The 26,776-nt window shown below is 42.8% G+C and overlaps 1 protein-coding gene across 8 annotated transcripts in view; it reads right to left on the minus strand.

Moving 5' to 3' along the window:
• The window catches only part of hspg2 (heparan sulfate proteoglycan 2), an 88,340-nt gene that overhangs the window by 48,781 nt on the left and 12,783 nt on the right, over window positions 1-26,776 (minus strand). For all 8 annotated transcript variants that reach the window (XM_054608474.1, XM_054608468.1, XM_054608473.1 and 5 more), the window contains exons 2-8: window positions 12,840-12,969; window positions 12,444-12,503; window positions 2,422-2,531; window positions 2,176-2,234; window positions 1,728-1,900; window positions 448-573; window positions 79-297 (exon numbers count right to left, since the gene is read on the minus strand). In XM_054608474.1, the coding sequence (XP_054464449.1) occupies window positions 79-297; window positions 448-573; window positions 1,728-1,900; window positions 2,176-2,234; window positions 2,422-2,531; window positions 12,444-12,503; window positions 12,840-12,969 (877 nt within the window). The remainder of the gene's footprint in view (window positions 1-78; window positions 298-447; window positions 574-1,727; window positions 1,901-2,175; window positions 2,235-2,421; window positions 2,532-12,443; window positions 12,504-12,839; window positions 12,970-26,776) is intronic.

Raw genomic sequence — 26,776 nt, forward strand, 5'->3', positions numbered from 1 at the left:
TGTGAAAAGACAGAGGATAATTAAAAGCACATGCTGCTGTCTGAGAGAGTGCACATGCACACGGCTGTGTTTACGTACCACATCTGAACTCGTCGCTTCCGTCCGAGCAGTCCCGTTCTCCGTCACAGACGTAGTCACGAGGGATACACTCTCCGCTCTGGCATGTGGCTTGATCCGCCCTGCAGGGTCCAGGTGGGCCGTGGGGCCGCGGGGGCTTCTTGATGGTGGTGGTGGTGGTGGTGGTGGTGGTGGTGGGTGTAGGTGTGGTGGTGACTGGAGGGTCAGGCCGTCTTGTGTCTAAAACAAATCCCTTATTAAACTTACTAAAATGTACAAAGTATTTACTTAGAGCTGTGAATATGTGACTATGACTCACGTCAAACCATTATTCCATGCAATAGCCGACCGTGTTACAACTTGCAGGACAGACAAGCAGAAGCCACTCACCACAATTGGTCTCATCACTCATGTCTCTGCAGTCTGGTCTGTTGTCACACAGGTATTCCATCAGGATGCATGTCCCATCACCACACCTGTGCTCATCTGGCATGCAGGGTCTGATGCCGGTGGTTACTGTGAGAGATGCAGAGGCTAGTACAGCCGACACTATACACCAAAGTCGTATCACAGCGCATTATAACAAAAGTCAGGGGGGAAAAACAACAGCATCCTGGGCCTCTCAGCCATCCGATTACTACAGCGGGTGTAAAGCGGGTAGCCTGTTGTAAAGACTATTGTTATGGGTAGGATGCAGGATACTCAAGCAGATGTTTAAAGGTATTATAAAACATTTTCATCAAGTTTTCTGTTGGGTGTAAAATCCACTTTAAGGATAGACAGATGGACGGCTAGACAAGACACAGCCTAGATTAAACACAAGGGATAGACGAGACAAACAGACTGGATGGACCAGAATAGACTGACAAGAATAGATGAAATAGGCTGGACTAGACAGACTAGATAAGACTAGACAAACTAGACTAGAGAGACTACACTGGACACACAGAGTAGACTAGATAGACTACAATAGAATAGAATATAATAGACAGACTAGATATGACACACAGACTAGATTAGACTAGACTAGACAGACACACAGATAGATGGAGAGACTGACAGTCAGACAAGATACACAGACAGACAGATGGGAACCTTTTCTTCCGAGTAAAGACATTAAAGATAAAGTTTCCATTATCCTCTATCAGTTGCCATGCCTGTGCACAGAATTTGTGTGAATCAAAAAGCTGGTTTAGACCTCAGTGAACGGCAGCATTCCTAATCAAACTCATGCCATGCAAAGGTCTTTCTTAGTCACTGTGGACTCTAGGGACACTCAGAAGTCTACTTTGTATCGGTGCTTCCATGCAAAACATTTCTCAGACCACATGACCACTGCTTGCACACTTCAAGGTCGTCGCAAGATTTCAACATCAAATGGAAAGGATATGCTCGACTGTTCTTTCTAAAAGGCACTACCGTCAAGCTAGAGCTTCTACAGTACAGTCGGCTCAGTCACCATGCAGAGGGCATGGCACAGTACAAACCTGGCACTGCTATAGGCTCCACTTCAGGCAGAGGTTGCACTAGAAACCAGAGGGAAACGTTAAGGGCACTGCCTACAGCTCTGGTGGACCTTAACTTGCTGTAAACATACAGCAAAACTCTTGTGTAACCGAGTCACTTCACGTCCGTGTTAGGCGGTGTCCCCCTTTTGATTGAGCTCTTACCTTCCCCGAGCCGTCTGAACTGAAAGCCCTGGACTGATGTGACGTAGGAAGCGATGGCTCCCTCCTTCACCACGTTGTACAGCACGCTGCGTATCTGCTCGTCGTTGCTGTTGTAGTCGGAACCGACATCCATCTCCACAAATACGTCCACGCCATCCTCTCGTATCATCTTCCTGCAAAGACCAAGAAAGGCCCCGTGAGTCTGTGGCGTGCACTGCACTTGGTTTAACGGAAAAGCTGTTTAGAGGTAAACTTTCTCACTGCAGTTGGATTACTGACTACAGGACTACCACTGTTGGCCTTGTGCAGTTTGGGAAAAAAGGAATAGAAATATCACCTGGCCAGAGTAAGACACCCATGCAGCACAGCAGCAGCAGCAGCAGCACACAGCTGCAGGGTAACTACTTTGGATGACACGAGGCATGATTTAAAGGATTGGTGTTCTTACTTAATGAGGACCACGCTGACTGTCTGGGAACCTGGAATCCTGTTGTAGTCCGACTCCAGCTGCGGTGGGAAAATCAGACTCGGTTAAGTTGAAATATACAAAGCCTGGGCCTTGTTTTCAGACGTAAGGTCACACATCCTTAAATCAGCAAAGTCATAAATAACATGGCTAAACCTTATAAGGTAGCTTTAGCGGCATACTGTACATGTCATTCAGTTGAGTTTATCCTGCTGGAATAGGACGTACCGTGTCCACCACTGCTTCAGAGATCTCATTAAAGGCTGGAGAGAGGATGTCCTCGAGCTCGGGGCCGTAGACCAGGGAGTCGGTGAAGTTGACGAGAGCTCTGTAATAAACTAGAAAGACAGAGATGGGAAGAGAAACCGTCAGCTAAAGCACACAATAGCCCTTAACACCCACAGGTTCAGCATTAATGTCCATCTGTTGCAGAGTTTAGATATTATAAGCCCGATCCAAGATTAAGCGGTTAAGTTTATCACAGACAATGTGATCTGGGATTCTGCTTGGGATTTATTTTCCTTAGCAAAGGAAAGTCCAAAATGAGAGTATGACTGTAGCTTAAATGAGAGCCACGTACAAATCATGGCGTCTATTTCCATATCTCAGTTGTGGTCATGTCTGCACTAAAACCGACAACTGCAGCGTGGCATCACACAGCGGCCGCAGTACGAGGGCACACGCTGACACAGGCACACCCTGCTCCCAAATACTACAAATATAACCATGAAATTAAAGTATCAAGGCATGTTTTCTTCTCTGAAACTGTCTTTCTGTGGTTCGTGGACACAGAGACACATAACATACTCACAAAAAGCAGACAGATACTGATAAAGCCACTTTGTTGCAAAGGCAGAACTGAATATGCTGTCTGAAACCCTAATCAATGCAAACATTCAAACACATAGTATATGGATATCAGCCAAAATAGCAAGGCCACGAGTTTGCACCAGATCTCCTGATTGAACGCAGATGATGACAGAGAGTTGGAAGGTAATTGGGAGTTTGAGTCAGTGTCACTTCTGTGCCAGCGGCTACAGAGGAAGAAGATGAAAATCCTCTGTGAATGATTGTGGAATGGAGCCTCAACATTCCCTCCACATGTAGCAAGTCATTTATTTTTTTATTTGTCATTTCTTTGGGACAGTTGTTTTTTGACAGATGTTCTGACAGTAAAATGATTCTTCTCTTCATGCACTCATATTGCCATGCACACAAAAAACTCCACCCATCTACCACATATTGGGCAGACCACAAAAGTGTTTTTATGCAATGTATAATGAAGTCATGATGAATTCTAATTAAATGCATTTGTAAGCAACCAGTTGTGTACAATAACACCTATATAAATGAAGAGTGATACTAACACGTCTATGGCACTCATCTTATCACATATAAGGGCCAGTTTTTTTTTACCACATTGCCAAAAGCTTGACATTTTATAGGATCAACTCTTTCCAAAGTTGTGCAGACTTTTGAGCTTTATTATTTTTATACCCCAAAAGGGAAAAAAAAGGATTAATATAACTAATCATCACTCCAGTTATAGACTTTTGAAACATTATCACATTCCAAATATAACTACCTTTAAAAAACCTCTTGTTGAGCTATATTATGAATAACTTATTAGCAACAAAAATATCAGCTGTATTATTATAATTCCAATGTCATAGGCTTAGCCCATGAAACTTAAAATAGCCCAGGCCCACAGGGTGCCCCACTCTCACATTCCTGCCAGCACTTTGTTAGGACTGGCCTGCCAGCCTCTGACTTCAGACTGGCAGTGTGGGTTCAGGGAGGAAGTCAATATTTGAACTGTTTCTTGCAGTCAGATGCTACTTGCCATGCCAAAAACAAAGAGTCATGTTCTAAGTAGGCATCTCCTGAGCCTCTAGTACAACCATACATGCCCAAATATGCACATGCTCATACAGCATGCAGAGAAAATACCAATACTCTTGGTGTGTATCTCTTGCTCCATATCCTTTCTCCTTGGATTATTACTTGACATGTGGACCCTTGACATAAGACATTTATCATGCTTACCAGGAGGGACTTAATTAAAAGTCAAAGAGTTTGAGTCTCACATTCTGGCTGTGCGTTGTCTGCGTTAAAGGCCTGGTGAGAACCCTGCTGCCTTTTTGCTCCACTGCCTGAGTTTTGGCTGCTAAACAGCTGTCCTCTCTAAACGCTGTTAAATTTGCTTTCCTTACACACAGCATTGGCACTACAGGACATCCCATTCCTGGTAAGGAAAAGCCACATTTATGACAAAGTAAACTGTGCAATGCCTAAGAAAACACACAGTAAGGCGAACATGTAACAACAGAACTGTAGGCTTTTGCTCGGCCTGGCAGGGAGCCTGAGTGCTTGCTCTGCAGGCTGTTACTGTCAGACTAATAGGAATAATTGTTAGGCCTGAATGTTGACCCAGAAGACAGGGAACATCAAAGTTAGTCATCAAAGCGCCTCATTTGACCCGCGTATAATCTAATCCCTTGAGTGGGTATTCGCCGCGAGGTCAACAGCAGCTCGAAGCCTCAGCTCTCTCTGAGCTCGCCGCTATGACGCTACAGACAAGGCGAGTGTGGGACTGCCGCCGCCCGAGATCCTTTGATTAGAGGGCCGGGTTGTGCCCTGCTGCTAACAAGTGGCTCTTTTACTCTGAGGCCCATTCTATTGTTCATCACTCGCAGTTTCCAGCGGGGGGGAATCCCCTCATCAAGCACCACCACCAGCAAGACTGATGAAACTGTCAGAGTGCAGACATGACGGGAGGGATGAAGAAAAAAAAAAAGGGAGTGGAAAAATAGCATTCCATACTCTTAATTCACAAACTTATTTAGCTATTAAAGCTGTTCAGCAGAACTGTGGCGGCTTTGTGCAATGGGCCCCTCTGAACACATAAAGGCCTTTGCAGAAGACAAAGACTTGATTGAGCAGGGAGCTCCAGCCTGTCCTCTAAAAGCCCAGCCGCTTTGGGCTTGACCTTCAACCCCCAAGGCTGCGCCCACGGCATCGGCCCAGCACCACCCGAGCCATTTAGAGAGAATCTATAAGAAAACGAAAAAAGTCCTCAACCGCATCGCCTCGGCTTTCTAATCAAAAATCTTTAAAAATACAAGTTATCACTCTCTATGTGGTTTTCCTCTTAGTCTCTTTAATCTCCATTTATTTCTAAATATTTCTCTCTCCCTTAGTGTAATACATTTATATACCAGCTGCCTCTTTCTCGGTTTAACTCTTGACAAGAACCCCTGCTACTTAACCCTTTTGCTGGTGGCCAGCCAAGCAATTCTGTCTCCAAGTCTCCACTCATTGCCCTCGGGGGAGTTCTTGGGAATAACTTCTGGAATCACTATTAAGCTCGCCCCGTTGTGCTCTCCCACGGCTTGCAATGTAAGCATAAAAAAAACACCATTGTGTACAACACAGCACGTTTTCATACTCATGTCGTAGTGATTCTCAGAGACAGCTGGATCGCATCATTGGGACGAGCCATCTGCACGAGGTTGAAATTACAAAAAGCACTTTTAAAATTAAAATTGTTGGAATATATTTTAGCAAGTGTTGGCTGTCAACGGAGATGAACATGTATTTCCAACATATCTTTACAAAGATGTTCTCGGGTGGAAACGCTAGTGTTGTCACTCAGGGGTGATGAACTCTATTACTCGATGGAACAACTCCCGTCATTTTCCACTGGCATCAGGGGACACTTGGAAAAACAGACTCGCTGGACTCAAACAATGCATGCCCAAGCTGAGTCCTCCTTGGAATGTTATCTGAGAGTGTGTTTGGAAATAAGAGTGCATAACTGAGCGGAGCAGGTGACAGGAGAGTGTGCCAAAGACAAGAGAGAGGAGGAACCGAAGCAGAGAAATGAAATAAGTGCTTGAGGACTTACTGTAGTCTGGTTCGACTGGGCTCTGTAAGTTCGCCAGATATGAAGACTCCAACCTGCGTGCTAAAGCAGGCAATGATGGGCGAGGAGCAAGGAGCAAGAGACAGAGGGCCAAGAGCCAAAAGGTCAAGGATCAAACAAGAAAAAGCAACACAAGGACCAGGGAGAAGGATCAAGTTAGCCAGGCAGGTGCAGAGTGGTTAAAATTTCAGGAGAGTTAGGGAGGAAATGATTGGAAGCAAGGAGAGAAAAAAAGAAAGTGAAAATCAGAAAGTGATTGGCTATAAGAGTTGAAACAGAAACAGGAAATCAGGAAAAGTCACTGAGATGATTGGAGTTGAAATACATATAGTTGGTACGAGACAGCTAATGGAGTTTACTGATCTGCATGAAATTATGTGAAATACACAAAATACAACAGCCAAGACAACAGCAGGAGCTTTCTATCAGAAGCTTAGTGATGTCAGTATCCATTTCTTTCTACAAACTGTCCCACTAATCATTGCCATCCACATGTTGCGGATAGTGGTGCTCAGTGGTACAATGCATCCTGTGGTTTTTGTTGGCTAATGACTTCAACCACTGTCTGTCTGGAAAAACACACGTCTGCTTGCATGAGAGCGTCAAGGAGAATAGATCAGAGGGCATCTCTTTGACTCCTCTCCGGTCCAACAGAACAAAGACGATATCCTGCGAACCAAACACACGTTTCCTTCTACCGATATTTACGCATTTGCTGTCTTTTTCACACACACACACACACACACACACACACACACACACACACACACACACACACACAGACACATACAGACACACACACCCTGGGGCCTTACAGAGAAGCGGGGAGGAGTTGCTTCCTGTTTTCCCTCCTAAATGGAAAGAACTGAGCACCATAATGACAATTTTTTACCAAAATGTTAAGCTCTCTGAACTGGCACGGGCAACAATGACCATGTTCTGTTTGGTGGTGACTCATTCATTCTTCCACTGCTTGGGATGCAGTTACACCGTGGGACATGCTCTGAAATGTCAGCTGAGGTGGCCTCTCGGTCGCTCTGAAACAAAGATGGGTTTCAAGAGAGGGAGCCTCGTGCAAAAGTCTTCTGAGTATCTGTTCACTGTCTTGCAATAAAAAAAAAAGGGGGTCTATGTTATCTTGTGGATTAATATAGATTTGACTAAATGTTTATTTTTTGCCATTTATACTAGCACCATGCTGTCAAGACAGATATTCACACTCCAATCCGGCTTCTGAATGAGTCCACTCCTTAAACCTCCACAGACAGCAGTAAACAACAGCTCCTTCATAATCAAGCGGGTGTGCTGGATCCAGCTGTTTTACAGCTGCACACATACAACAACAAAAAAACAACACATGGCTCCTAATGCATCATTACTGTAGCTGTGGCATTTCTGCAGAGGAGATAGATAGTATTGAGAAAAAGTTGTTGTAAAGTTTTTGCTTTTAGATTCATTGCAACTGCTACTGCCCTGTGCTACAGTCAGGTCAACTGAACGCTTTAAAGTCTACAAAGACCAGTAAAGACACGCTTGATAGAAAACTTGCCCAACCCAAACATTTTAAGGTCTCCTCCCCAAGAATAGAGAGCCAGACTATCAAAGCTAATGAAATATCCGCTACATCAAAGGCTGCAGATATGTTGTGATCCTTGTCAGAGTCAGAATGGGAGTGAGAGCCAGACAGAAGGGGGTAACAGCACCATTATTACTCTCTAGTCTTTTATGATGATTACTGACTGAAACAAGGCCTTTACTGTATAAAAGCATGAACACACAGGAACCCTGCAAAGATACCCCTCTTAACAATTGAGAGAGAAATAAAAAGTTGTATCTTGAGTTAGCAAGCGTGTGTACTGAATGTCTCATCCTGCAGAAGAAAACAAATTAAGAGTCTAGCAAATCCCAGGAGAGGTTTTTATTCGGTACGAATATTCTCTAGTGTGCAACCAGGAAGCGGCTGATCCACTGTGGAGCTTTATCCAAATAAACTCTCAAATCTGGGAAAACTACTGCACAACAGAAACCCTGCCATCGACCACAAGTTCCAATTCAGCTTTTGTTTTGTGACACAACAAACCATTCAATTTTAAGCTATTCTCTTCTGCTGCAGAATAGATCACCATGAAGGACAACTAAATAAACTGATTTATCAGTTACAAGCCTGTCCTCGAGGAAAGAAAAGTCCTTCAAACAGCAGCACACGCTCTCTCTTTCAATCTAACCCTTAACATCTCATTCCTAAAGAGGAGCAGCGCGGGCCAGTTCTCCAAGGCAACACATTTGTTATTGGCACAACAGAGTGAAACATCACGGGGCAAGGTGCAGTAATAAGGCTCAAGTCCAATCAGCAGGAGTCTCTCAAAACAATGCGCATTAAACACATTCACGCTCACAATTAACTGTGTGTGAATGTCTTTTTATCAGCGGCAGACAATTCAGATTAAAGTTAAAATAAACACGTCCTTCGACAACACAGCTCTAGTGTTTTGTCTGCCTTGTCCACAAAAGGAAGTACGTCGTCTGATTCTAATGTGGAACAAGTTCGTACTGGACTCCTGGGTCAGTTTGTGACCACCTTGAGGGCCCCCAGCAGTGCAACAACAAAGATCTCACTAAAATAGCTGCAGCTGCCAGCACTCGTCCCCCTGTGTAACGGCCCAGGAGTCTCCCAGCATGTGACATAGACAAACACCCACAGAGGTAGTGTCACAGAGACACACACACCTCACAAACTGCCCGTGAAGAAACACTGAGTGGGTGGCCGAGGCCCCACCCGGTCCGCTGCTCAGGCCAAAGTGACAGACAGGCGACATTATCCTGATGTATAGTCCACTTATGCTGCAACATCTGTTCTCCTCTAGAGATAACATATATGGATTAAGGGATTTCTGATATGACCTAAATCTTTCAACTTGATAACAATATATACCACAATGTAGCATGTTTTCTGGTAATCAATTACTAAAAAGTTCATTTGACATAATCACATGGTAAAGCCGACTTTGCATACTCCTTTGAGAACTCAATACTTGAAAAAAGGAGGTAATGGGGAAATTATTTCTCTGCATGCAGCCCACTGCTCCTCCGGGATGGGTTAAATGCAGAGAAATAATTTCCCCATTGTGGGACTAATAAAGGATTGATTATTATTATTATTATTATTATTGTAATGAGCATTTTCTAATTTAATTAGGAATTCTAATGCAAAATGCATAAATACAGGCCTCACCTATTTATATTAAAACAAAGAGGACAGCAAATGTAATATGAATTAAAAAAAGCAGATAAATGCATTTTACAGGACAGATGACAGACGTCAAGGTCCACAATAATCTATTCATACAACATCTTGGTCTGAATATACTGCATGTAAGGTGTATCACTTCCATTTGCGTCACATTGTTACATGGAGCATGACTGTAAATTTAACAGGGTTTTTTAAACAGTGTCTTTGATACGTGGAACCCTCTTTGGGAAACACTTTTCGGAGGATATGAATTCTCAAAATTTCCGATGGAAAGAATCTAACCCGAGCAGACCCTCACCAACCACCATCCCCATTACTGAGTGAACATGGTAACCTCTGTTTCTTTGGTTTCTAAACAAAGGTGGGAATATCCTTGGTGCAATGGGAACAAGTAAAAGGCTCTCACAGATGAGATAAGTCGTATTTTGTCTCCCAGAAATCTCATCGGGGATCTGAGTGTGGAGGTCAAGACAAGAGGTTGGGAGGACATGGGACGCAACCCTCGTATCTCTGGAGAAGATTGCAGATTATGATTAGTGGCGATAAAAAAAAGATAGAGAGGTTAAATGTAACCTTATCTCAACAACACTTTAGGCTCCAGGTGTTTTTTTTAGGTTCAATGCACGAGGCTAAAATGGTAAGAAAAGGGTAATTCCTTAGCCATCTGCAAATAGTGGCACAACAGGAAATAAGCCATAATGGGGGCAACTGGGGAACCAGTCTCCCACTTTAAAGTAGTAGAAGGGGAAGGAAGAGAAGAGGCTTGTGTTAACAGTCTGGACAGCCAACAGGACAGAGACACTCAGAAAAGTATTCAGCATTATGCACAGGAAACCAGATTTCCTTCCCATTGCTGCTGTGCTCAAAACTATATATGGAAATAGCCTGTCTGCCCTAACCATAGCAAAGTGATCATACTGAGGAGAATGCAAATGTCTTGACACCTTTAACATTGTGTAATATATAAAGGAAAGTACTGCGTAATCTCAGTTTCCAATTTAATTGCCACATTAAAGCAACACTGACCTTTACGTGGTTACATAAGCCGGGAAGTTTATGGAAACAGATGCAATAAAACAAAGTAATGGGGAATCTTTGTAGGTGTATGTCGCACCACAAAATATGAGCACATTAACAGAAAATATTTTCCCATCTTATGCTGTCGACAAAGCACAATCTGACTTTGGTATTCTTTTTGTACATCTGTATGGTCCAAACTGACTCTGACCTGAGGGTTAGAGAACCCACCTGGAGACGCACACACTTCAAAAACAAGCTCAACTTTGAAGCAGGAGGTTGAAATAAAACTTTCATCAACTGGAATGATCTGTGAAGCTGTGTTTACAGCTACTCTTTAATCAATCAATCTCTGTCATGTCTTGTCATGAACTTCAATTGCTAGCCTAATCTGTCACAATCACATGCTTTCGACACCATACACATGAATGTAAACTGTGTTAAAAGCTCCTCTGGCTCCTTTAAAACACCCAAATTCAGCGAGGCCTCACAGCGGTGCTATTTATGTGAACGAGGCACATGATGCTATGCGCCCCAGCTATGATGTCAGCTCGCAATGCTGCTACCAAAACAGTTATACTGTCATGATGTAATCGGCTCCGCTAACCTGTCGAGTGCCGGTGTCTGGCACCAACGACAAAATGAGAGGCAGCAGCTATAACCGGGCGTTTGTTTTCAAAAGGAATATGATCTGACCTGTCAGGATCTTAACATGTGTCTGCTTTGATAAAGGAATTTCTCCAAGGGAGGAATTATGGTATAATAATATATATGTTGAGAGTTCACAAAATTGCAAAAAAATAAAATAAATAGATAATATACATAATCTAGATAGATGCACCAATTGGAAGTAGGACTTTGATGAATATGTTGCCACAGTGGCTAAAGTCCAGCCGTGGCAGAGTATCGGCATTGGTATATCCAAATAAACTATAACCAGTTGATACTACTGATATCATTACTTATACTACTGACACATTTTCAGGTTGATACTTGTTCTTTGGGGTTTCTACTAGAACATGTCAACTACGTGGAGTTTAGCGGAACTTCTACGGATGACTGTATAGTTTTAGTCTTACAGGATAAGTCTGAATACGGGCTGTGTGCATTTCTCCCTGGATTGAGCGTTTTGATACTTTAACAGTATTTATATTGCGCCTAGATCCTGCTTTATGATAAAACAGGGACATGGAAATCTCACTTTCTACAAAGTGGAGCATTTAAGGTATCCTTGGTGGCTAAGGCCAAGTAGCATGAACACAGTGAGGAGCCAATTGACGATAACTCTTGATGTTTTGCTGTCTGAAAATAAATAAATAAATACAGCATAGACAGTAAAAACAAGTATTTTTCTTGTTTTTACTGTCTATGCTGTATTTATCTAGGAACAGAAGAGTTACAAGCAGCAGCAAACCACAGGCTTGATTAAAGAGTTAGACCCATCATTCAAAGATGAATACGCTATTTATTTATTTTTTCATTGCTACTGTGCAATATGATATACTGGGCAACCCGCATTTAAATATAAAAGTCTATGGAAAAAAAGAGGGCAAGAAAAAGCAGAGGAGTTTGAGTGGAAGGCAAAACAGAGGTGCTCTGCTTCAACTTTTATTGTTCATGGTGCTTTCATGTCTCCTATTGTGCTGTCACCTCTGCTGCTGGTTAGAAAGATGAAAGAGGAGAGGAGATGTTTTCAGACAAAGCTGAACGCGTGTGTTATGACCAGAGTCTGGCAGGGACGGGGACTGGGGGGTCTAACAGGATGTGAAGGCATCATCACTCAGACACCGACAGACATCATGTACAGACACGCACACACACACACACACACACACACACACACACACACACACACACACACACACACACACACACACACACACACACACACACACACACACACACACACATACATACACAGACACACTGCATGCAGCCACTAAAGATGGAGTCACAGATAGGAGAGCTTTAGAGAGCCGAGTGGTTTACAACACATTGACACAATCTGCCACAAAAAAAAAAAATAGGTTGGATCCACTAGATTGCCTGGTCCCTTACTTGTGCTCTCAGAGACTGGAGGCCATGGTGTGCTTCCATCATCCTCTCCACTGGGCAGATCTTTGAAGACAGAAACAGAGGTTTATAGGGAAACGGTCAATGTGAAGGTTCAAAGCAGAGAAAACAAATCAAATGTTTTGCTCACTTATGTATTGAGTGTAACTTAAAATCTGCTCTAAATTCCTCCTGAAAAGCTTGAGTCCTGCACGTCAGTGTTCATATTTAGGATGAAATCATAGAATTAAGTATATCATTACATATCTCTGAGCTACATTCACTCGTTTTCAGTTTTGGGACGGGTTTACAATCTAAGAAATGCGTAATGAAAAACATCTCCCATGAATTCAGGGCAGCTGTTGCCGTGGTTTGTGGTCAACCAGCCTCCGTCAAGCCCACCTCCTGAAGCTTCATCAGCAGCGAAGTCCTCGTCGTCGTCCAGTAAGCTCTGAGACGCCTTGACGTCTTTCTCCCCCTCCAAGTCTTCTGGCAGAGGGACCTCTCCCCACACCTTGGAGGCCTGAGTCACCTGCAGCAAACACACAGAGAGATTTATAGGGGTTGAAGTCTCCGCAGACAAAGGTTACACCCAGCACAATACATGGGCCCTGGAAGGGTGGAGGGAAAACAAAAGCTGAGACAGGAAATGGGGCATTGTGATGTGTTTACTTTTACCATTTATTATCTCTTAGAGGCTTTCCCGAGAGTTCACATGCAAATAACACTGGTATGAACAAACCTAAGTCTATTTAACTGCACAAAGAAATCATGACAATTTGCTGTGGTATGTATCTCTAATATGAACGGTGGAAGCTGGCTACAGATATTCACAGCTGACTGCCATGACCCACATATGAATACACACACATGTACAAGGAAAAATGCACACTACCACACACACAAAACGGTGAAAGCCAAGGAAAGCAGCTGAGGTTGAGATCAGTGACTGGATGACATAAATCTGTTGAAGTATGCTTTAAACTCCCCCCTGGTTAAAAAAATAAAACACACACAACCAGCTCCATCACAGAAACATGAGGTCACCTCCAGGGAAAGTAAAACCACGTCAAATAAATGCAGCACCTTAGAGGACAAATTCGCTTTAAAATCTGTGATCATCATGTTTTATGAATGGAGCAATGTCTGTGGTGTAGCAGGAAATCAAATCCAAATACTTAAAAAAAACACTTTTTATTTTAACAGTTTTATTTGGACAGCTTTTGCACTTTTGCTTGTTTTTAGACAACAACTGAGATATGTAGCTTATTTTGTTAAATAAAGCAGAGTCTCTACAGAAGCTCCACTTCATCACAGCGCTGCTTTGAGCTAAATGCTAACATCATAATGCTAACAAGCTCATAGTGACTATTTTTAATGCCCGGATATGTATAATGTGTACCATGTTCACCATCTTAGTTTAGCAGTAACACAATCTTGATTCATATTTGGTCAGCGATGCATAGTGTGACAGTTTGCTCAGAGTTCACTCCTCTGCTCTGATTGGTTGTTTTCCTTCATGCGTGGTCTGATAGAAGATTTTTTTTATATTTTATCTGTCTCATGCACTGTAACGATATAGTGGCAGTTTTGGCAAATATGACAGTAAATTGTTCTTCATAAACCACCTGAACCTTTAATATCTGTACCAAATGTTACAGCAAACCGTCCAATAGTGGCCCCATAAGCCACAAGTGTCAACCTCATGGTGTCATTCAAGGAAACTCAGGGAATTCCTTCTTTATGAGTCTTTAGAATTCCTCCACTGGGGACAATGAACATCTGTTCCAAATATCTTTTTAACCCATCCAGTAGTGGTTGAGATACTTTACTCTGGACCAAAGTGGTGACGGACGGACATACTAACATTCCTGGAGCCACGATGCTAGTGAGGTTAATAAAAAAACAAGTTTTATTTCCAAAAGGATTATTTAAGTTTATATTTCTATCACAAAAAGACAATCCTTGACTCATAAATAATAAATAAAAAGACAGAGCTGCCTCTACTTGCAGTTCATCTGATAGACACATACACACTCTCTGTGAGGAAGTCACTCTCATATCTGATCATCTTGAATACGTTCTCTGTGCCAGCACAAATGGAGAAGCACTGTGTGGGTTTATTATCTCTGCTCTCACCATCTCAGCATCCAGACGGCCCAGACTCCGGCTATAAGTTTGGGTACGACCCTGGCAGGATGCCACGCCTGGCATTTCCAGTTGGCATGGCCCGCCAGTTCGTATTTCCACCTAACTCTGTCACGGTGGTTTTCCCATTTAAATGGCTCCAGCTAATAAATAACTAGATCTATCCCCCCAAATCCTCGCTCCCCTGACTGAACACCCTTACAACAACAATCCCGGGCCATTTTCAAAAGAAAACCGCTGACTAACCAAATTCTTTTCAGCGGTGCCGACCAGCCAACCATCAGTGTGATCATCTCCTGCTTCCCACTCCCTTGGGATGGGTTATCATCGGGACACGTTGGATGCCATTTAGGCAGAAAACTGGCTCAAACTTGCAGAGTAGCCTTTGCTGAGCAAGTCCACATTTGCACCTGATCTTAAAGCTAACATGTTAAGCCACACTTGTTTGAGAAAGCTAATCAGGCCTCATCTTCGGGACTACATATTAATTTACTTTCTCACTCTGCTACTGCTTTCTACTTCAAAAAGCTGCTGCGACCTTTAATCTCAGTCTAGGAGTTAAGACACGTCTGTTGTGTTAAAGGTATATCTCCCTCGAGATAAAGGTCTTGATCGACTCTGTGATACTTTGTACTCCACCCCACCCAGAGGACACAGGCCTCTAGTAACTTGTTTCAATTTCCAGAGGGACATATGGCAACCAGGTAGCCGCTCGGCATGCACATGTCCATGCACACACATACATTTCATACACACATGTGACACGCAGACGAGCACACGGATTCCAGCCAAAAGGAATTCCACTGTTTACTTATGAAATACTCTACCCACAATGCACAATGTTTGCCTTGCGGGATGAAGTAGTAGCAGCTTTAGATAAAGGGAACAACAGAACCATGAATAATGACTGACAGGAGAGGTTATACAGAAGCCTGAGGACGGGCATTAAGTTTAACCAGCTGTTAGCGGGACCGAGGGAAAGAAATTGCATTTCCATCCATGAACAATTGAGAATCAATGGGACAGAAGCAGAACATTCTGGGAACAAAAATTGATTAATGTAAAATTAAAGCCAAGATCCTTTCTTCCATCAGCTGTTCTTAAATCTTGCAGCTGGAGACCTTCTGTCATCTACTTCCAAACAAATGCTGGCTCCTCAACATGCACATTTGTACTGCAAGCCCATTTGTTTCATTTCACAGCCACTGGCCATTAACAGCCAATCATATTTGCATGCTTCTTTGTTTCCTGAAATGGATAAGAAACTGATAAAAGCTTTCCCAATTCTCCACAGCTTCCATCTGATCACAAGAACAAATGTCTCTTAAATGATTCCAAAAAAAAAGCTGTGTCCATTGTTCTCTGGTCTGACCTGGCAGGATAAAACAAAGTGAAATGATTTATCGTGAGATTTGTTAGTATCATAACATTGATACTGAGATAATGGTGTAGCTAATTCTCTTGAATGCACTTTCCCATATTAACCACAGCTGCTTTACTTTAACACTCCCTAACTGGTGCTTACTTGCAACCTACTGTGTGTTGATGTTGCTATTCCACTGCCAACTTCTCTCAAATATTAGAGAATTTCAACATACCTGAATCTTAAATACTTCCTGTAATGCTCCAACAAATAAGACTTTTAAAAATGGATCTTTCCAAAGGGGTGTTATATGCATCTAAATTACCACATGAGTGATGCAGTGACTTTGGCAACACACAATAGTGACTTCAAGTTTACTGTGATGGATATACCTGTTGTGGGTAAGGCAAGTTACTCGCCCCAAGTGAACTTATAGTGAGTTTAAACAGTGTAGCATGCTTTGAACTACAATTACCGCCTCGCAGTAGAATGCCTCCGCCAACCAGTCAAGTTGCAGTTTACATCCGTGTCTGTCCAGAATGCTATAACATTACATTACATTACATTACAGTCATTTAGCAGACGCTTTTATCCAAAGCGACTTACAATCAGTAGTATATTACATATCATTCACCCATTCACACACTGATGACAGGCTACCATGCAAGGTGCCACCATCAGACTCTAACTAACATTCATGCAACATCCAGTCCACACCGATGGCAAGCCTTCAGGAGCAACTTGGGGTTAAGTGTCTTGCCCAAGGACACATCGACTGCCGAAGCCGGGTATCGAACCATAACTTCATCATTTTATCCTTTTTGATGTTTGTGGAAAATTGTCATAATAAGCATATGAATTCTTGACTTATGGTCAAAAAGGTGTTTTGTGAGGTCCACCAAATTCTAATCAGCTCATCCTTGAGTCCAAGTGGACCTTTATGTCAGATTTTGAAGAAATTAGCTCCAGGAGTACCACAGTTCACAAGAATGACTAACGTACGCACAGTAGTATAGTAGTCAGGCGGACTACCTGAAACCAATTCCTCCAGCCACCGATGTTGCCGGTGCAGAGGCGTAAAAGTGTCCAGAAAAACATCCAAACCAATGACCCCTCAAAAGTACAAATACATAAATCAAATTGTCCACAAACCCATGCACACACTGGCATGTGGCAGTACATGCAAACGCACACCCACACTCACACTGTCATTGACACACTATTATAAACCCACACTCCTGCATTCCCATCCTGGTTACACATCTGTGACAGCCAAAGTCGGAGTCGGAGGCAGTGTATGAGAAGAATTCTTCATGGGACTTGATTCGCCCACTCGGCTAACAAACCCACTGATGCAGCTGCAGGACAATCTGTGAGAAACATCTTAACAGGCATAACCAATGTGTTACAAAAAACACGAAGCTGCTGAAACTAGACCCAAGAGTCCCACAGAATAGTGATGCTCCCTCATAAAAATATGTACTGTTGTTTTTCGGATAGAAGCAGCAAAGGTTTAACATTTAAACCTTCTCCTGAAGGCCTTTGTTTCAGAGAATGTGATAGGCAAACTTAGAATTCAGAGGCTGAAAGAGGCAGCGTGGCGTATTGCTCATTCCTATCAATTGATTTAAACGCCAGGTTGTGACCTTCCAAGCAAGCATTGCGCTGGCACTCCCAGAAAAACCTCCACCAGATGAATTCCCAACCTCTCCGACCCTCCATCCCTCCCGAGCCACTCTCCGCTCTCTTTTTACTTTCTCCCTCTGAAAGACTAACAATATCTGCTTAGACTTGAATTTGCGGCATGAACTAAACAGGAATGGAATGTAAACGTCAGAAGGCATTAAGTAGATGAAAGCTTGACACATACTCTATTCTCCTTAGGTAGAGTAGGCTGAAAATAAAGGTGCTCCCCAAGCACTGCCAGGCACCAACGAGGACTGAGCTGCAAAACCCCAGCACTCCCTTTACTTGACCCGATGCTATCAGTGGAGTAGCAGCAGGCGTATTAGCAGGGTAGTGTTAAATCAGATCCATTACAGCACCTTGATAACGTGAAAAATGATTCTGTGCATGTTGTTTGTGATGTGCCTGGCCTCGAGTTGTGAAAGGGTGCTGAAAGAGAAGGAGGCAAAAAAGATAAGCCCTGGAGAAATGTTTATTTTCCACACACTTGCAGAAACAGGAGACACAGATGTCTCAAGGTTTTGAACAACAGGGACTCTTTGTCTATGTTTGTCTATGTTTGTGTATGTTTGCGTCAGAGAGAGACAGAGTTTCCTATTTGTTTAACCCTTTCTTGGAGTGCCGGTGAATTGACAAACTGCAACCTCTGACACTAAACCTCCGCCTGGGCCCCTGCTGCATAAAGGGCCCCGATGAGTGAGGCCCTTCTGCGCTCTCTGCAGCTCTTTGACATTTCTACAGGGGTTTAATCCAAAGTGATTGGACGGGGAGGAAGTGGAAGGAGGCTCTTCATTCAACAGACAAACACTCTTTGACAAGGTGCAGGGATTGTCTTCTCAAAGTGTTCCATGACTAATACTGTGGGTGCAACAAACACGTCGGACTTTTCTCAGAAAAAAGGGTTTGTAGAGTGGAGTGAAGGGGGCCAAAGGAGCAAAAGTGAAGGATAAGTCTGCATTTTTAAACACATGCTTGGAGTGCCTGCCTAGCCTTCCCCCAGGTCTTTCATTCTCTCTCCCACACAACCGCCATGCCACGCATTTTACAATAAGCTGCTGGAAATAGGCAGCAGGACCTGCACTTTCTGGACTCACTCTGTGCCTTTTTAGAAATAATCTGGCATTGGGAGGTGATGCAGCAGAGTGCAATGCACTGAGGACTATGGCATTAAATATATTTAACATGTAACTGCAAGCGCACAGAGGGGCGGTATCTTTTATTCTGTGGTGCATAATTAAAAAAGAGTCAACTAAATGACTTAAGCTGCTAAAAGTGTATTCCATTGATTAAGCAATGGGACACCTATGACATTGTCAGACTCGTGATGGACAATAGGGGAAAAAAAGGGATCAAAATCGGTGCAGCAAAACCAGAAATAGCATCTATGTTGCCTGGTTCCTACATTACCCACAAAGCAATTCAACAGCCCACAGATCAGTCTGCGATTCAGATATGTTGCCTCAAACAGAGATGAGGAGCGGGCTGCATAGGTCTGCTAAACTCAAGCCTATTCCAACTACACCAGAGGAGTTTCCCTTTAAATATTAAACGTTGAAACCATGGAGATGTATGTTACTTCTATCACTTTATAACATAAAATGGAAAAAGCATAGCCACTACACCTTGATATGATCAAAAATTCAACAAAAAGCTATAAGATAAGACAGTCTGTTGTGACTGCCCCCTCTGAGCGACAACAATCCTCTGTGGTAAAGCAAGCAGTGCCTCCAACCTGTCAGCATCTGCTACACAACCTCATACACTCGTCGCCCTTTAAACCAACTGTTTAGGGAGGCATGTAAGCATCCAGCCTGTGCAGACTTGTTAGACATGGCGTGAAAGGATGTCTACAGGGCAACAGTTGAATTAAAAGGAAAATAAATTAAAATTGCTTGTTGAGCTTTTTTCTTTTTAGCTCTACTGCTGGGATCAGAAGAGCAGGAGGATGAATTGATAAATCCCTTCTATGTAAACATGTGCACAGCTGTAATTGCTTCAAAAAGCAATGTGAGTCAATACCACGCCTAATAATAACAAGTCTGTGCTTTTACTTTTGCAAGCTTGTTGGATCAAATGTTGAGTATTTGCCATACAATTACATTTTCCACAAGTTGAAAAGAAAAAAAAGCATTTGCACGTCAGTTTAACACATTTCCGTGACAGACACTGATTAACTGATTTTCCTGATGCACCAAATGAACTCTTGTCAGATATCCCACTTTAATTAAAATCTTAGAGTCTTAGAGTCATTTAATCTATACTTTACTTTCTGCGTGCCATATCTGCCCTTTTCTGAGTCAGTCCCAAATGGCACACTTTGCAAACCGGGGATGAGTCACCGTAATGTATTTCAGGCCAAAGGTCACAGCCTGGCGACACAACGACCAGACGGAGAGCAGAGGTCGTAAGCGAGCTGTGAAACCAGACACTCCAGCCCAACACTTACAGAAACGCTATCTCTGATGGGCTTTTTTCAGCCTCAGTGATACAAGAACCATAAAACTTGGGATTTGTTTAAACAGCAGTGGATCTAAACCTTATGAGTCTTTTAATTTACGTTTTGTCATTTCAGAGGTTTGAAAGAAATACGCTGTAAAACTGCCAAAAGTACGCTTGTTACCCAACTGAGCATGGAATTCCCCAAAATTAATACCCTTCTGGCTTCTTTACAGGTAGCCAAAAGTGTTTTTTAAAAGCTATACTGTATTACTTTTACCCTGTGGGTGGGATAATAAAGCGTGACCACATTCCACCCAAACGTCTCGAGGCGTGACAGTCCAGTTGACACCGTCAGGAGCGCCATCTTTTCAATTATCACCCCAGCAGGGGCCCCAGCAGGACCCCGCGTCAACAGACCACCAAGAATTGCGGCCACAGAACGCCCAGCGGTGGAACCTAAAGGCCCCAAACATCAATGGACAAAAGCCCTGAAACCACCCCCCTTTATTTACACATGCAGGTATATAAAAAAATGCACACGCACACACGTAAGGTGGCACACATGAACACACACGCAAGAAACCCACCATGTTAACGGGAACACAGTTATCAGCAGACTGTTTCAGCGAGGATGGAAGCTATTCTGTTTTAATAGGGCTCTGTGGTTTGTGGGAAAGCCCAATTTATTGGATATGAGGTTTAGCTCTTAAAACTACTGGTACTCTAACTGTGAGAAAAATATCACAATGAATGTTTATACTCTTAATTGGTAAACCAAGGCAGCGCTAAAATGATGAATTTGCAGCAAGGATAAAAAAAAAAAAAAAAAAAAAGATATAATAATGGGGAAAAAAAGAAAATGGAAAAATACGATCACATCCTGTCTCACCTGAACTGCATGTCACATCAAACATAAACACTATCAGAGTAATTCGTAGGTCTATAAATATCGAGTGTGTTTCCGGTAGAGTCTCCGGGTGGAGGGGACCGAGGGGCCAGCTCCAGTTCCCCCAGACGACAGCTGACAGGCGAGGTGCTGAGACTGGTGGCAGCACTGGAGGGGAAGAGCAGCTCGGGCTCGGCCGGCCCAGGCCCGTTTATTTATAACACAAAGAGACCCTTTGAAAGAGCTCCTGTGTCACTTAAGATGCCTGCTTTTCTTCCCACTGGAGAACTCGGAGGTGCCCTGACGGTAAAGGGGAACTTCCGTATTTTTCAACCTGGACTGTATTTTCCTGTGTTTTTGTTTCTAAGTGACTAATGGGGACAACAATTTCTGAAATTGGGTCAGTGTCGAGGGAGAGCACTGCAGACAGCAGCCGCTAAACGGGCTAAAATGCAGTCAATACACATCCAATAAAAGAGCTTGTTTTTGCCACTGACAGGCTAAGATTGTTATTACAAATAAACATTGGGGAAAGGACCCTTTGAAGATATAAAATGTTTTTCGCTAGAATTAGGTTTCTGTTTGTTATTGTGTCGTCATGTGACTTGTCGCTGGAAGACAACAGTAGAAACATGAGTGAGAGTTGGAGAGAGGAGAGCCGGTGTCGTCAGAGTTTGTTGTGTTGGAGTCGGTTGGAGTACAGATAGTGTAGTTTATGCTGTTTTCACACTATGAGCGACACAGCAACATGCTACAAGTCATTTTTAATGGAAACCGGTGAGATGAAGCTACAAACTTACGCCCAACACTTGTCGCTCTGTGACGCAATACAAATCGAGTCCAATTGAGCTGGTCCCTTTATTCAGTGCTCCAATAATTCAGTAAAGTAGTTACAGTGCAGAGCCCCCAACAATAAAGAACCCTTTATGCCCAACTGACTAAAATGTTTCCAAATATACGCAAAAAACGTATTGGTACATGCAAATGACATAACTTCATATTAAAACATATCACACAAGTATCGGAATGTTTGTCCCAAACTGTTCTGCACTAACTACAGTGTATTTAGAATGAATATGATCTAAAGTACATTTTAGCCATATTGTAACAAGACTAAATCAGACTGGTGACTCTGTGAGGAATTGCTTTGGCACAGGGTGATTTGAGCTGAATGCTAATCCAGTGTGGTTAATCTGTCTAATAGATGTTTCGATATTTCACTGGATAAATGAAGATTTTGACCGGCTACTGGCGCTAGATGTAAAGTGCCAAGAATCACCAAAACATTAGGATTCATCCTCTGGACACTCTGGATATCTCTTAACAAATTGCATAGTAATCCCTCTAACAGTTATTGATATATGTTTGTCTGGAACAAAGTGGTGGACCGACAGACTGAGAAAAAAAAAGCAGCATGGCTGAAATATGATCAATTATCTGAAAAGCAATTTACCAATTTTTTATTTTTTAAACGATAATGACAGATTCTCCACTGTGTGATGGCTCTTTGATTAAGCTCTGGTTCTCCTACATTGCTAGCAGCAGCAGTGTTAGATTTAGCCTCCCCTCCTTCTCTCTTGCTCATTCTCGCCTCAGGACCAACTAATCTGACACCACCTGTTCACTTAGCCGCTCTCACAATGTGCCAAATAATCACAAGCCAGAGCTAGCTCAGTCTGTGTATCATTCTCGATTAGTTCATGGCAACTCTGTGTGGGAAAAGTAGACAAAATCTTTCTAAGTACACAGCTTATGAAACGATTTCTGGAACAAATTGGATCCTTGGAGTACCAACAAATGCAAAGCTTTCCACTGAGGTGCAGAAATGAATAATTAGCATTTTTACAATAATAGATTTCTCATCATGAGCTAACTTTGTGAGGACAGAATTGTATCCAGGCTCTTGGGGCCAAGGGAGAGAATACCCTCCAGGCGTCCAGTCCGGAGGGAATAATTTCATGTTGGTGAAGCCACTTTCCACCGGTTCCCAAGGTCATGCTATTTGGGACGGAGATCTCATAATTAACTGGGATTTGGCGGGTCACCATGGTGAAGCTTTGGAACGCAAGGCAGCTCCAACATGTTGAGCATCTCAAACCGTAAGTTTTGAACAGTCTTTGATTGGTAACCCAAGATGCACTTCTAGCTTATGACCGCAAAACCTGCTGTTAACTGAACAAAACTCTTTGTTGGGCGCCATCTGCACATCAAAGTCACTTTATTATTTTCAATAATACTCTTTGTTAGCTGTGCCAAGATTAAAAAACGAAACAAAAAAGTCCACAGAAGTGATGGACTGTGAGAACAAAAATATTCTTTCTCAGCTGTTAATGCCAATAATATAAACATATTAGGGCTGCAGCAGAAAAGATGGCTGTGCTCCTCTCCAGATGTTCTGCTTTGCAGAGCAAACAAGACACTGCATTCTGATGTTGACAAAACCATCAAAGGGAGGAAGCAGAGACGGTATTCAAAGGTTATCCTTGTCTTTCAAGAGCCCCCCATCCTCCCCATTAGAAATTACCTGACAGCTGTTTTTGCCACCATGCACCATGGGAAAGATGAAAAAGTGGGAGTTAGACAAGAGAACAGAGAAATCAGATCTGGCCTGACCTCACTTGCAGAACTGCACAAAATATCCATGGGCAAGAATAAAAGGTCAGCTTTCATCACAGCCCACACAGACAAGCATGAAAAGGATTCTCTTCAACATCAAATCTTAGATAAAAAAGAATATACATGTGACCATCATGGACAGTCAACGATTTGAAATGAATATGAAATATAGTGATACTACACAGAATCATTCACAATGGGTGCTTTGCACCAGAGGGTCATCTGTTACTATAGCAAGAAAAATATGATGAACAATGTTTTGTCATCAGGCAAAAACAGCATTCACTGCTGCTGTAGTTTGAATGTGTTATTTACAAAAGGCTTTGGAGGGAGCGTGTACTTTCTGATTACGCCTGAAGTCACTAATACATTTAGTGAACCTGACCTGTTAGATCAAAGAGTCCGATGAATGATTCTTTCTGTTAAATGTACATATTTACTGACTCCTACGATTGTAAAATTATGACATGAAGCCCGAAAACAATCTCACATTCTTTGAAAGGGACAACACAAAGGGAAAGTATGAGCACCATATTAACTGCAAAGACCTACAGCGTTATAGGAGAAACTTCAAAGTATAGATCAAACATCCGTGCCTCATCTGAGATTTCTCCTGGTACACTGGCTCTTATTTCTCTTGCAGATAAAATTATTTTCTACTTTCTTGACAATGGACATGGGAAAGTATTATGGCTGAACCCTCATCCAAGGTAGTCACAGTTATGGGACATTACAAATAACTCTTATGGATCAGCTCAACTGTTGCCGACATGTTCTGACAAAACAATGCCAATTTAACAGAAACAGAGATATTTATGAATTTAAGGGCTTGATGCGAATATTCAACTATACTGATTTTTTGGGGGGGATTTAGAAATTATTTTTGTAAACCCTTGGGATTCACTGCATACAACACACCAAAACTATTGGAAAATGTTTTTTTCTTCAAAAACAATACAAACCAAATCATAGAATGATAGAATCCTTAAAAGTAATAACATTTAATTAAACTGAAAAACGCGTCTTGCAGCACGGTGCCGTCCATCTCAGCCGAGAATGGAGACGTGTCTGGCTGAGTCCTTTAAGACTCATGTCATTGAGACGAGCCCTTGCTTGTGTCGGAGCAATTTTCCGATGCAACCCATGGGGGCCTCCAGAGGCTGCATTACGCACTGGCTTGCAGACGGACACTGCCGGAGAGTAGGCAAAAAACACGTGGAGCCCCAAAACGCTGCCGTTTATGAGGAGAGGGCCCGCGAATGTGAATGTGAGTCACATCTAAACGGTAAATGGACTGTACTTGTGTAGCACTTTTCTAGTCTTCCGACCACTCAAAGTGTAACACTACATGTCATCAATCCCACATTGGTCCTCTTTCATACACTGATGGCAGAGGCCACTATGCAAGGTTCCACCTGCACATTAGGAGTCGAACTTATCAGTCATACCAATTCATATTTGGAGTTACGTTTTCTTGCCCAAGGACTAGCGGAGCCAGGGAACGACCGTCGATCTTGTGAAGGAAGGTGTGTCTGTGGTCTCCCTTGTCACGACGGCCCCGCCAGCGTGCTGCAGGTTTTTGACCTGACGTGTGCGCTGAGTCATACTATGATTTAATGTAGAAAGACTTCAACAAGAATGAAAAAAAACGAGGCAGGAGTGAGACAGGCAACTTGCACCGTCTGAGTTCCAGTGCATTAAGCCAGGAGATCTTTGAGGAGAACAGGATAAAAATACCTCAGGTGTTATTACACCCTCTGTAAGAGGCCCTGCAGCCAGAGTGGGTGCAGGACAGAGCAGGGGTGAGGTCCGGTAAGGAGACGTCTCCAAGCCTCTGTGCCGTTACAGAAAAGTAAAGTTTATTAATGCTTTACCATTTAAATTGCATTACCAAAAAAAACTTATTAGCTGCCACAAACAGTGTTTAAAAGACGTGTAGGAATGCTATTAGTCACTGTTCATTCCAAGGAGCTTCTAGCTATTACAGAAACAGGCAAAGATGCTTTTGTGCAAGGCTCTCCCCAATGTAAAACTCCACACATGCATTTTCCATAACTATCGCCTGAGAGGTTCAGTACAGTAGTCCGTTTGCTGCTGTGGTTGGCAACCCCCACACCTCCCCTTTTGAGGTTAGTCCTGGACAAGAACCAATAAACACTGAATAAAGCCATGTTTCAGAAAACGCGAGGCAGGCACAGCCAACTGTTGCTCAGCATACCGGCACACCCACATCTGCACAGCACACGACTCAAGACCTCTTGAAACCGGTAAGCTCCTGACAGTAAGAGTGTGCACATCAGTTTGACATTATTACACACAGAGAAGAGTTTTCTGTTTATACTTCTTTTAACTTTGCTTCATCGTCTTCCAGAACAGAGTGCTTAAACAATTTTGTTTTGACAGAGTCCAATATTTTATGACCAAAAATAGAAATGTTTAGAAGCAAATCTGCACACACTCCAGCTAGCAGAGCTGTGACCTCAAGCTTCACCCTAACAAGGGACTTTCCTGCATGTTGTCTTCTATGTTTGGTGAAGGAAGTCATTTATTTTTCCAAACCCACGGATCAAGGTAAATCTTAACCACCCTCCAAAAAGCCAGCGAGCTTTACTTCTTTAACTATCCCCTACAGCAGGTAAATGTGAACATTCCTGAAGCTAATTATTGGGTTCGGCATGTGAGAGGGGATCAGGTGCCCACTTTGCCGGCATAAAATGCCTCCATTCTGATTGGCTCTCACCTTCTCCATTCACAATTTTAAATCCCTTGGTTCAGACTCCCTCTGTCACCCCCCTGACAAAGGATCAAGGGGCAGAACACTTGCAAAGAACCGGATTATGTTCTGGAGGCTGGGTCAAGGAGAAGGCTCTGGGGAATCCCAGTGATGTGAAGGTTGGATTTCTCCAGGTGTAAAGCGCTTTTGTTTTAGTGGGTCAGAAAACCCAGAACCCTATGAAAAGGATTAGTTTACCTGTTTTACTCATGTAGGCTCATGTTTCATTTTCATCTTTTCAATATTCTACAACTTCTATATCCTAACACAGAAGGAGTCGGTCACTTCCTTGGTAACAGGAAGAGTCTATGAGAAAACTTTTTAAGACGTTTTGGCAGCTGTTTTTATAACAGTTGAACACTTGCACAAGAAGTTCCTTATACTGCTGCAATGCCTCCAACTTCAGACACAAGTATGGAAATATAAGC

Source organism: Anoplopoma fimbria, chromosome 12 (assembly GCF_027596085.1).
Source record: "Anoplopoma fimbria isolate UVic2021 breed Golden Eagle Sablefish chromosome 12, Afim_UVic_2022, whole genome shotgun sequence".
Taxonomy (NCBI): Eukaryota; Metazoa; Chordata; class Actinopteri; order Perciformes; family Anoplopomatidae; genus Anoplopoma; species Anoplopoma fimbria.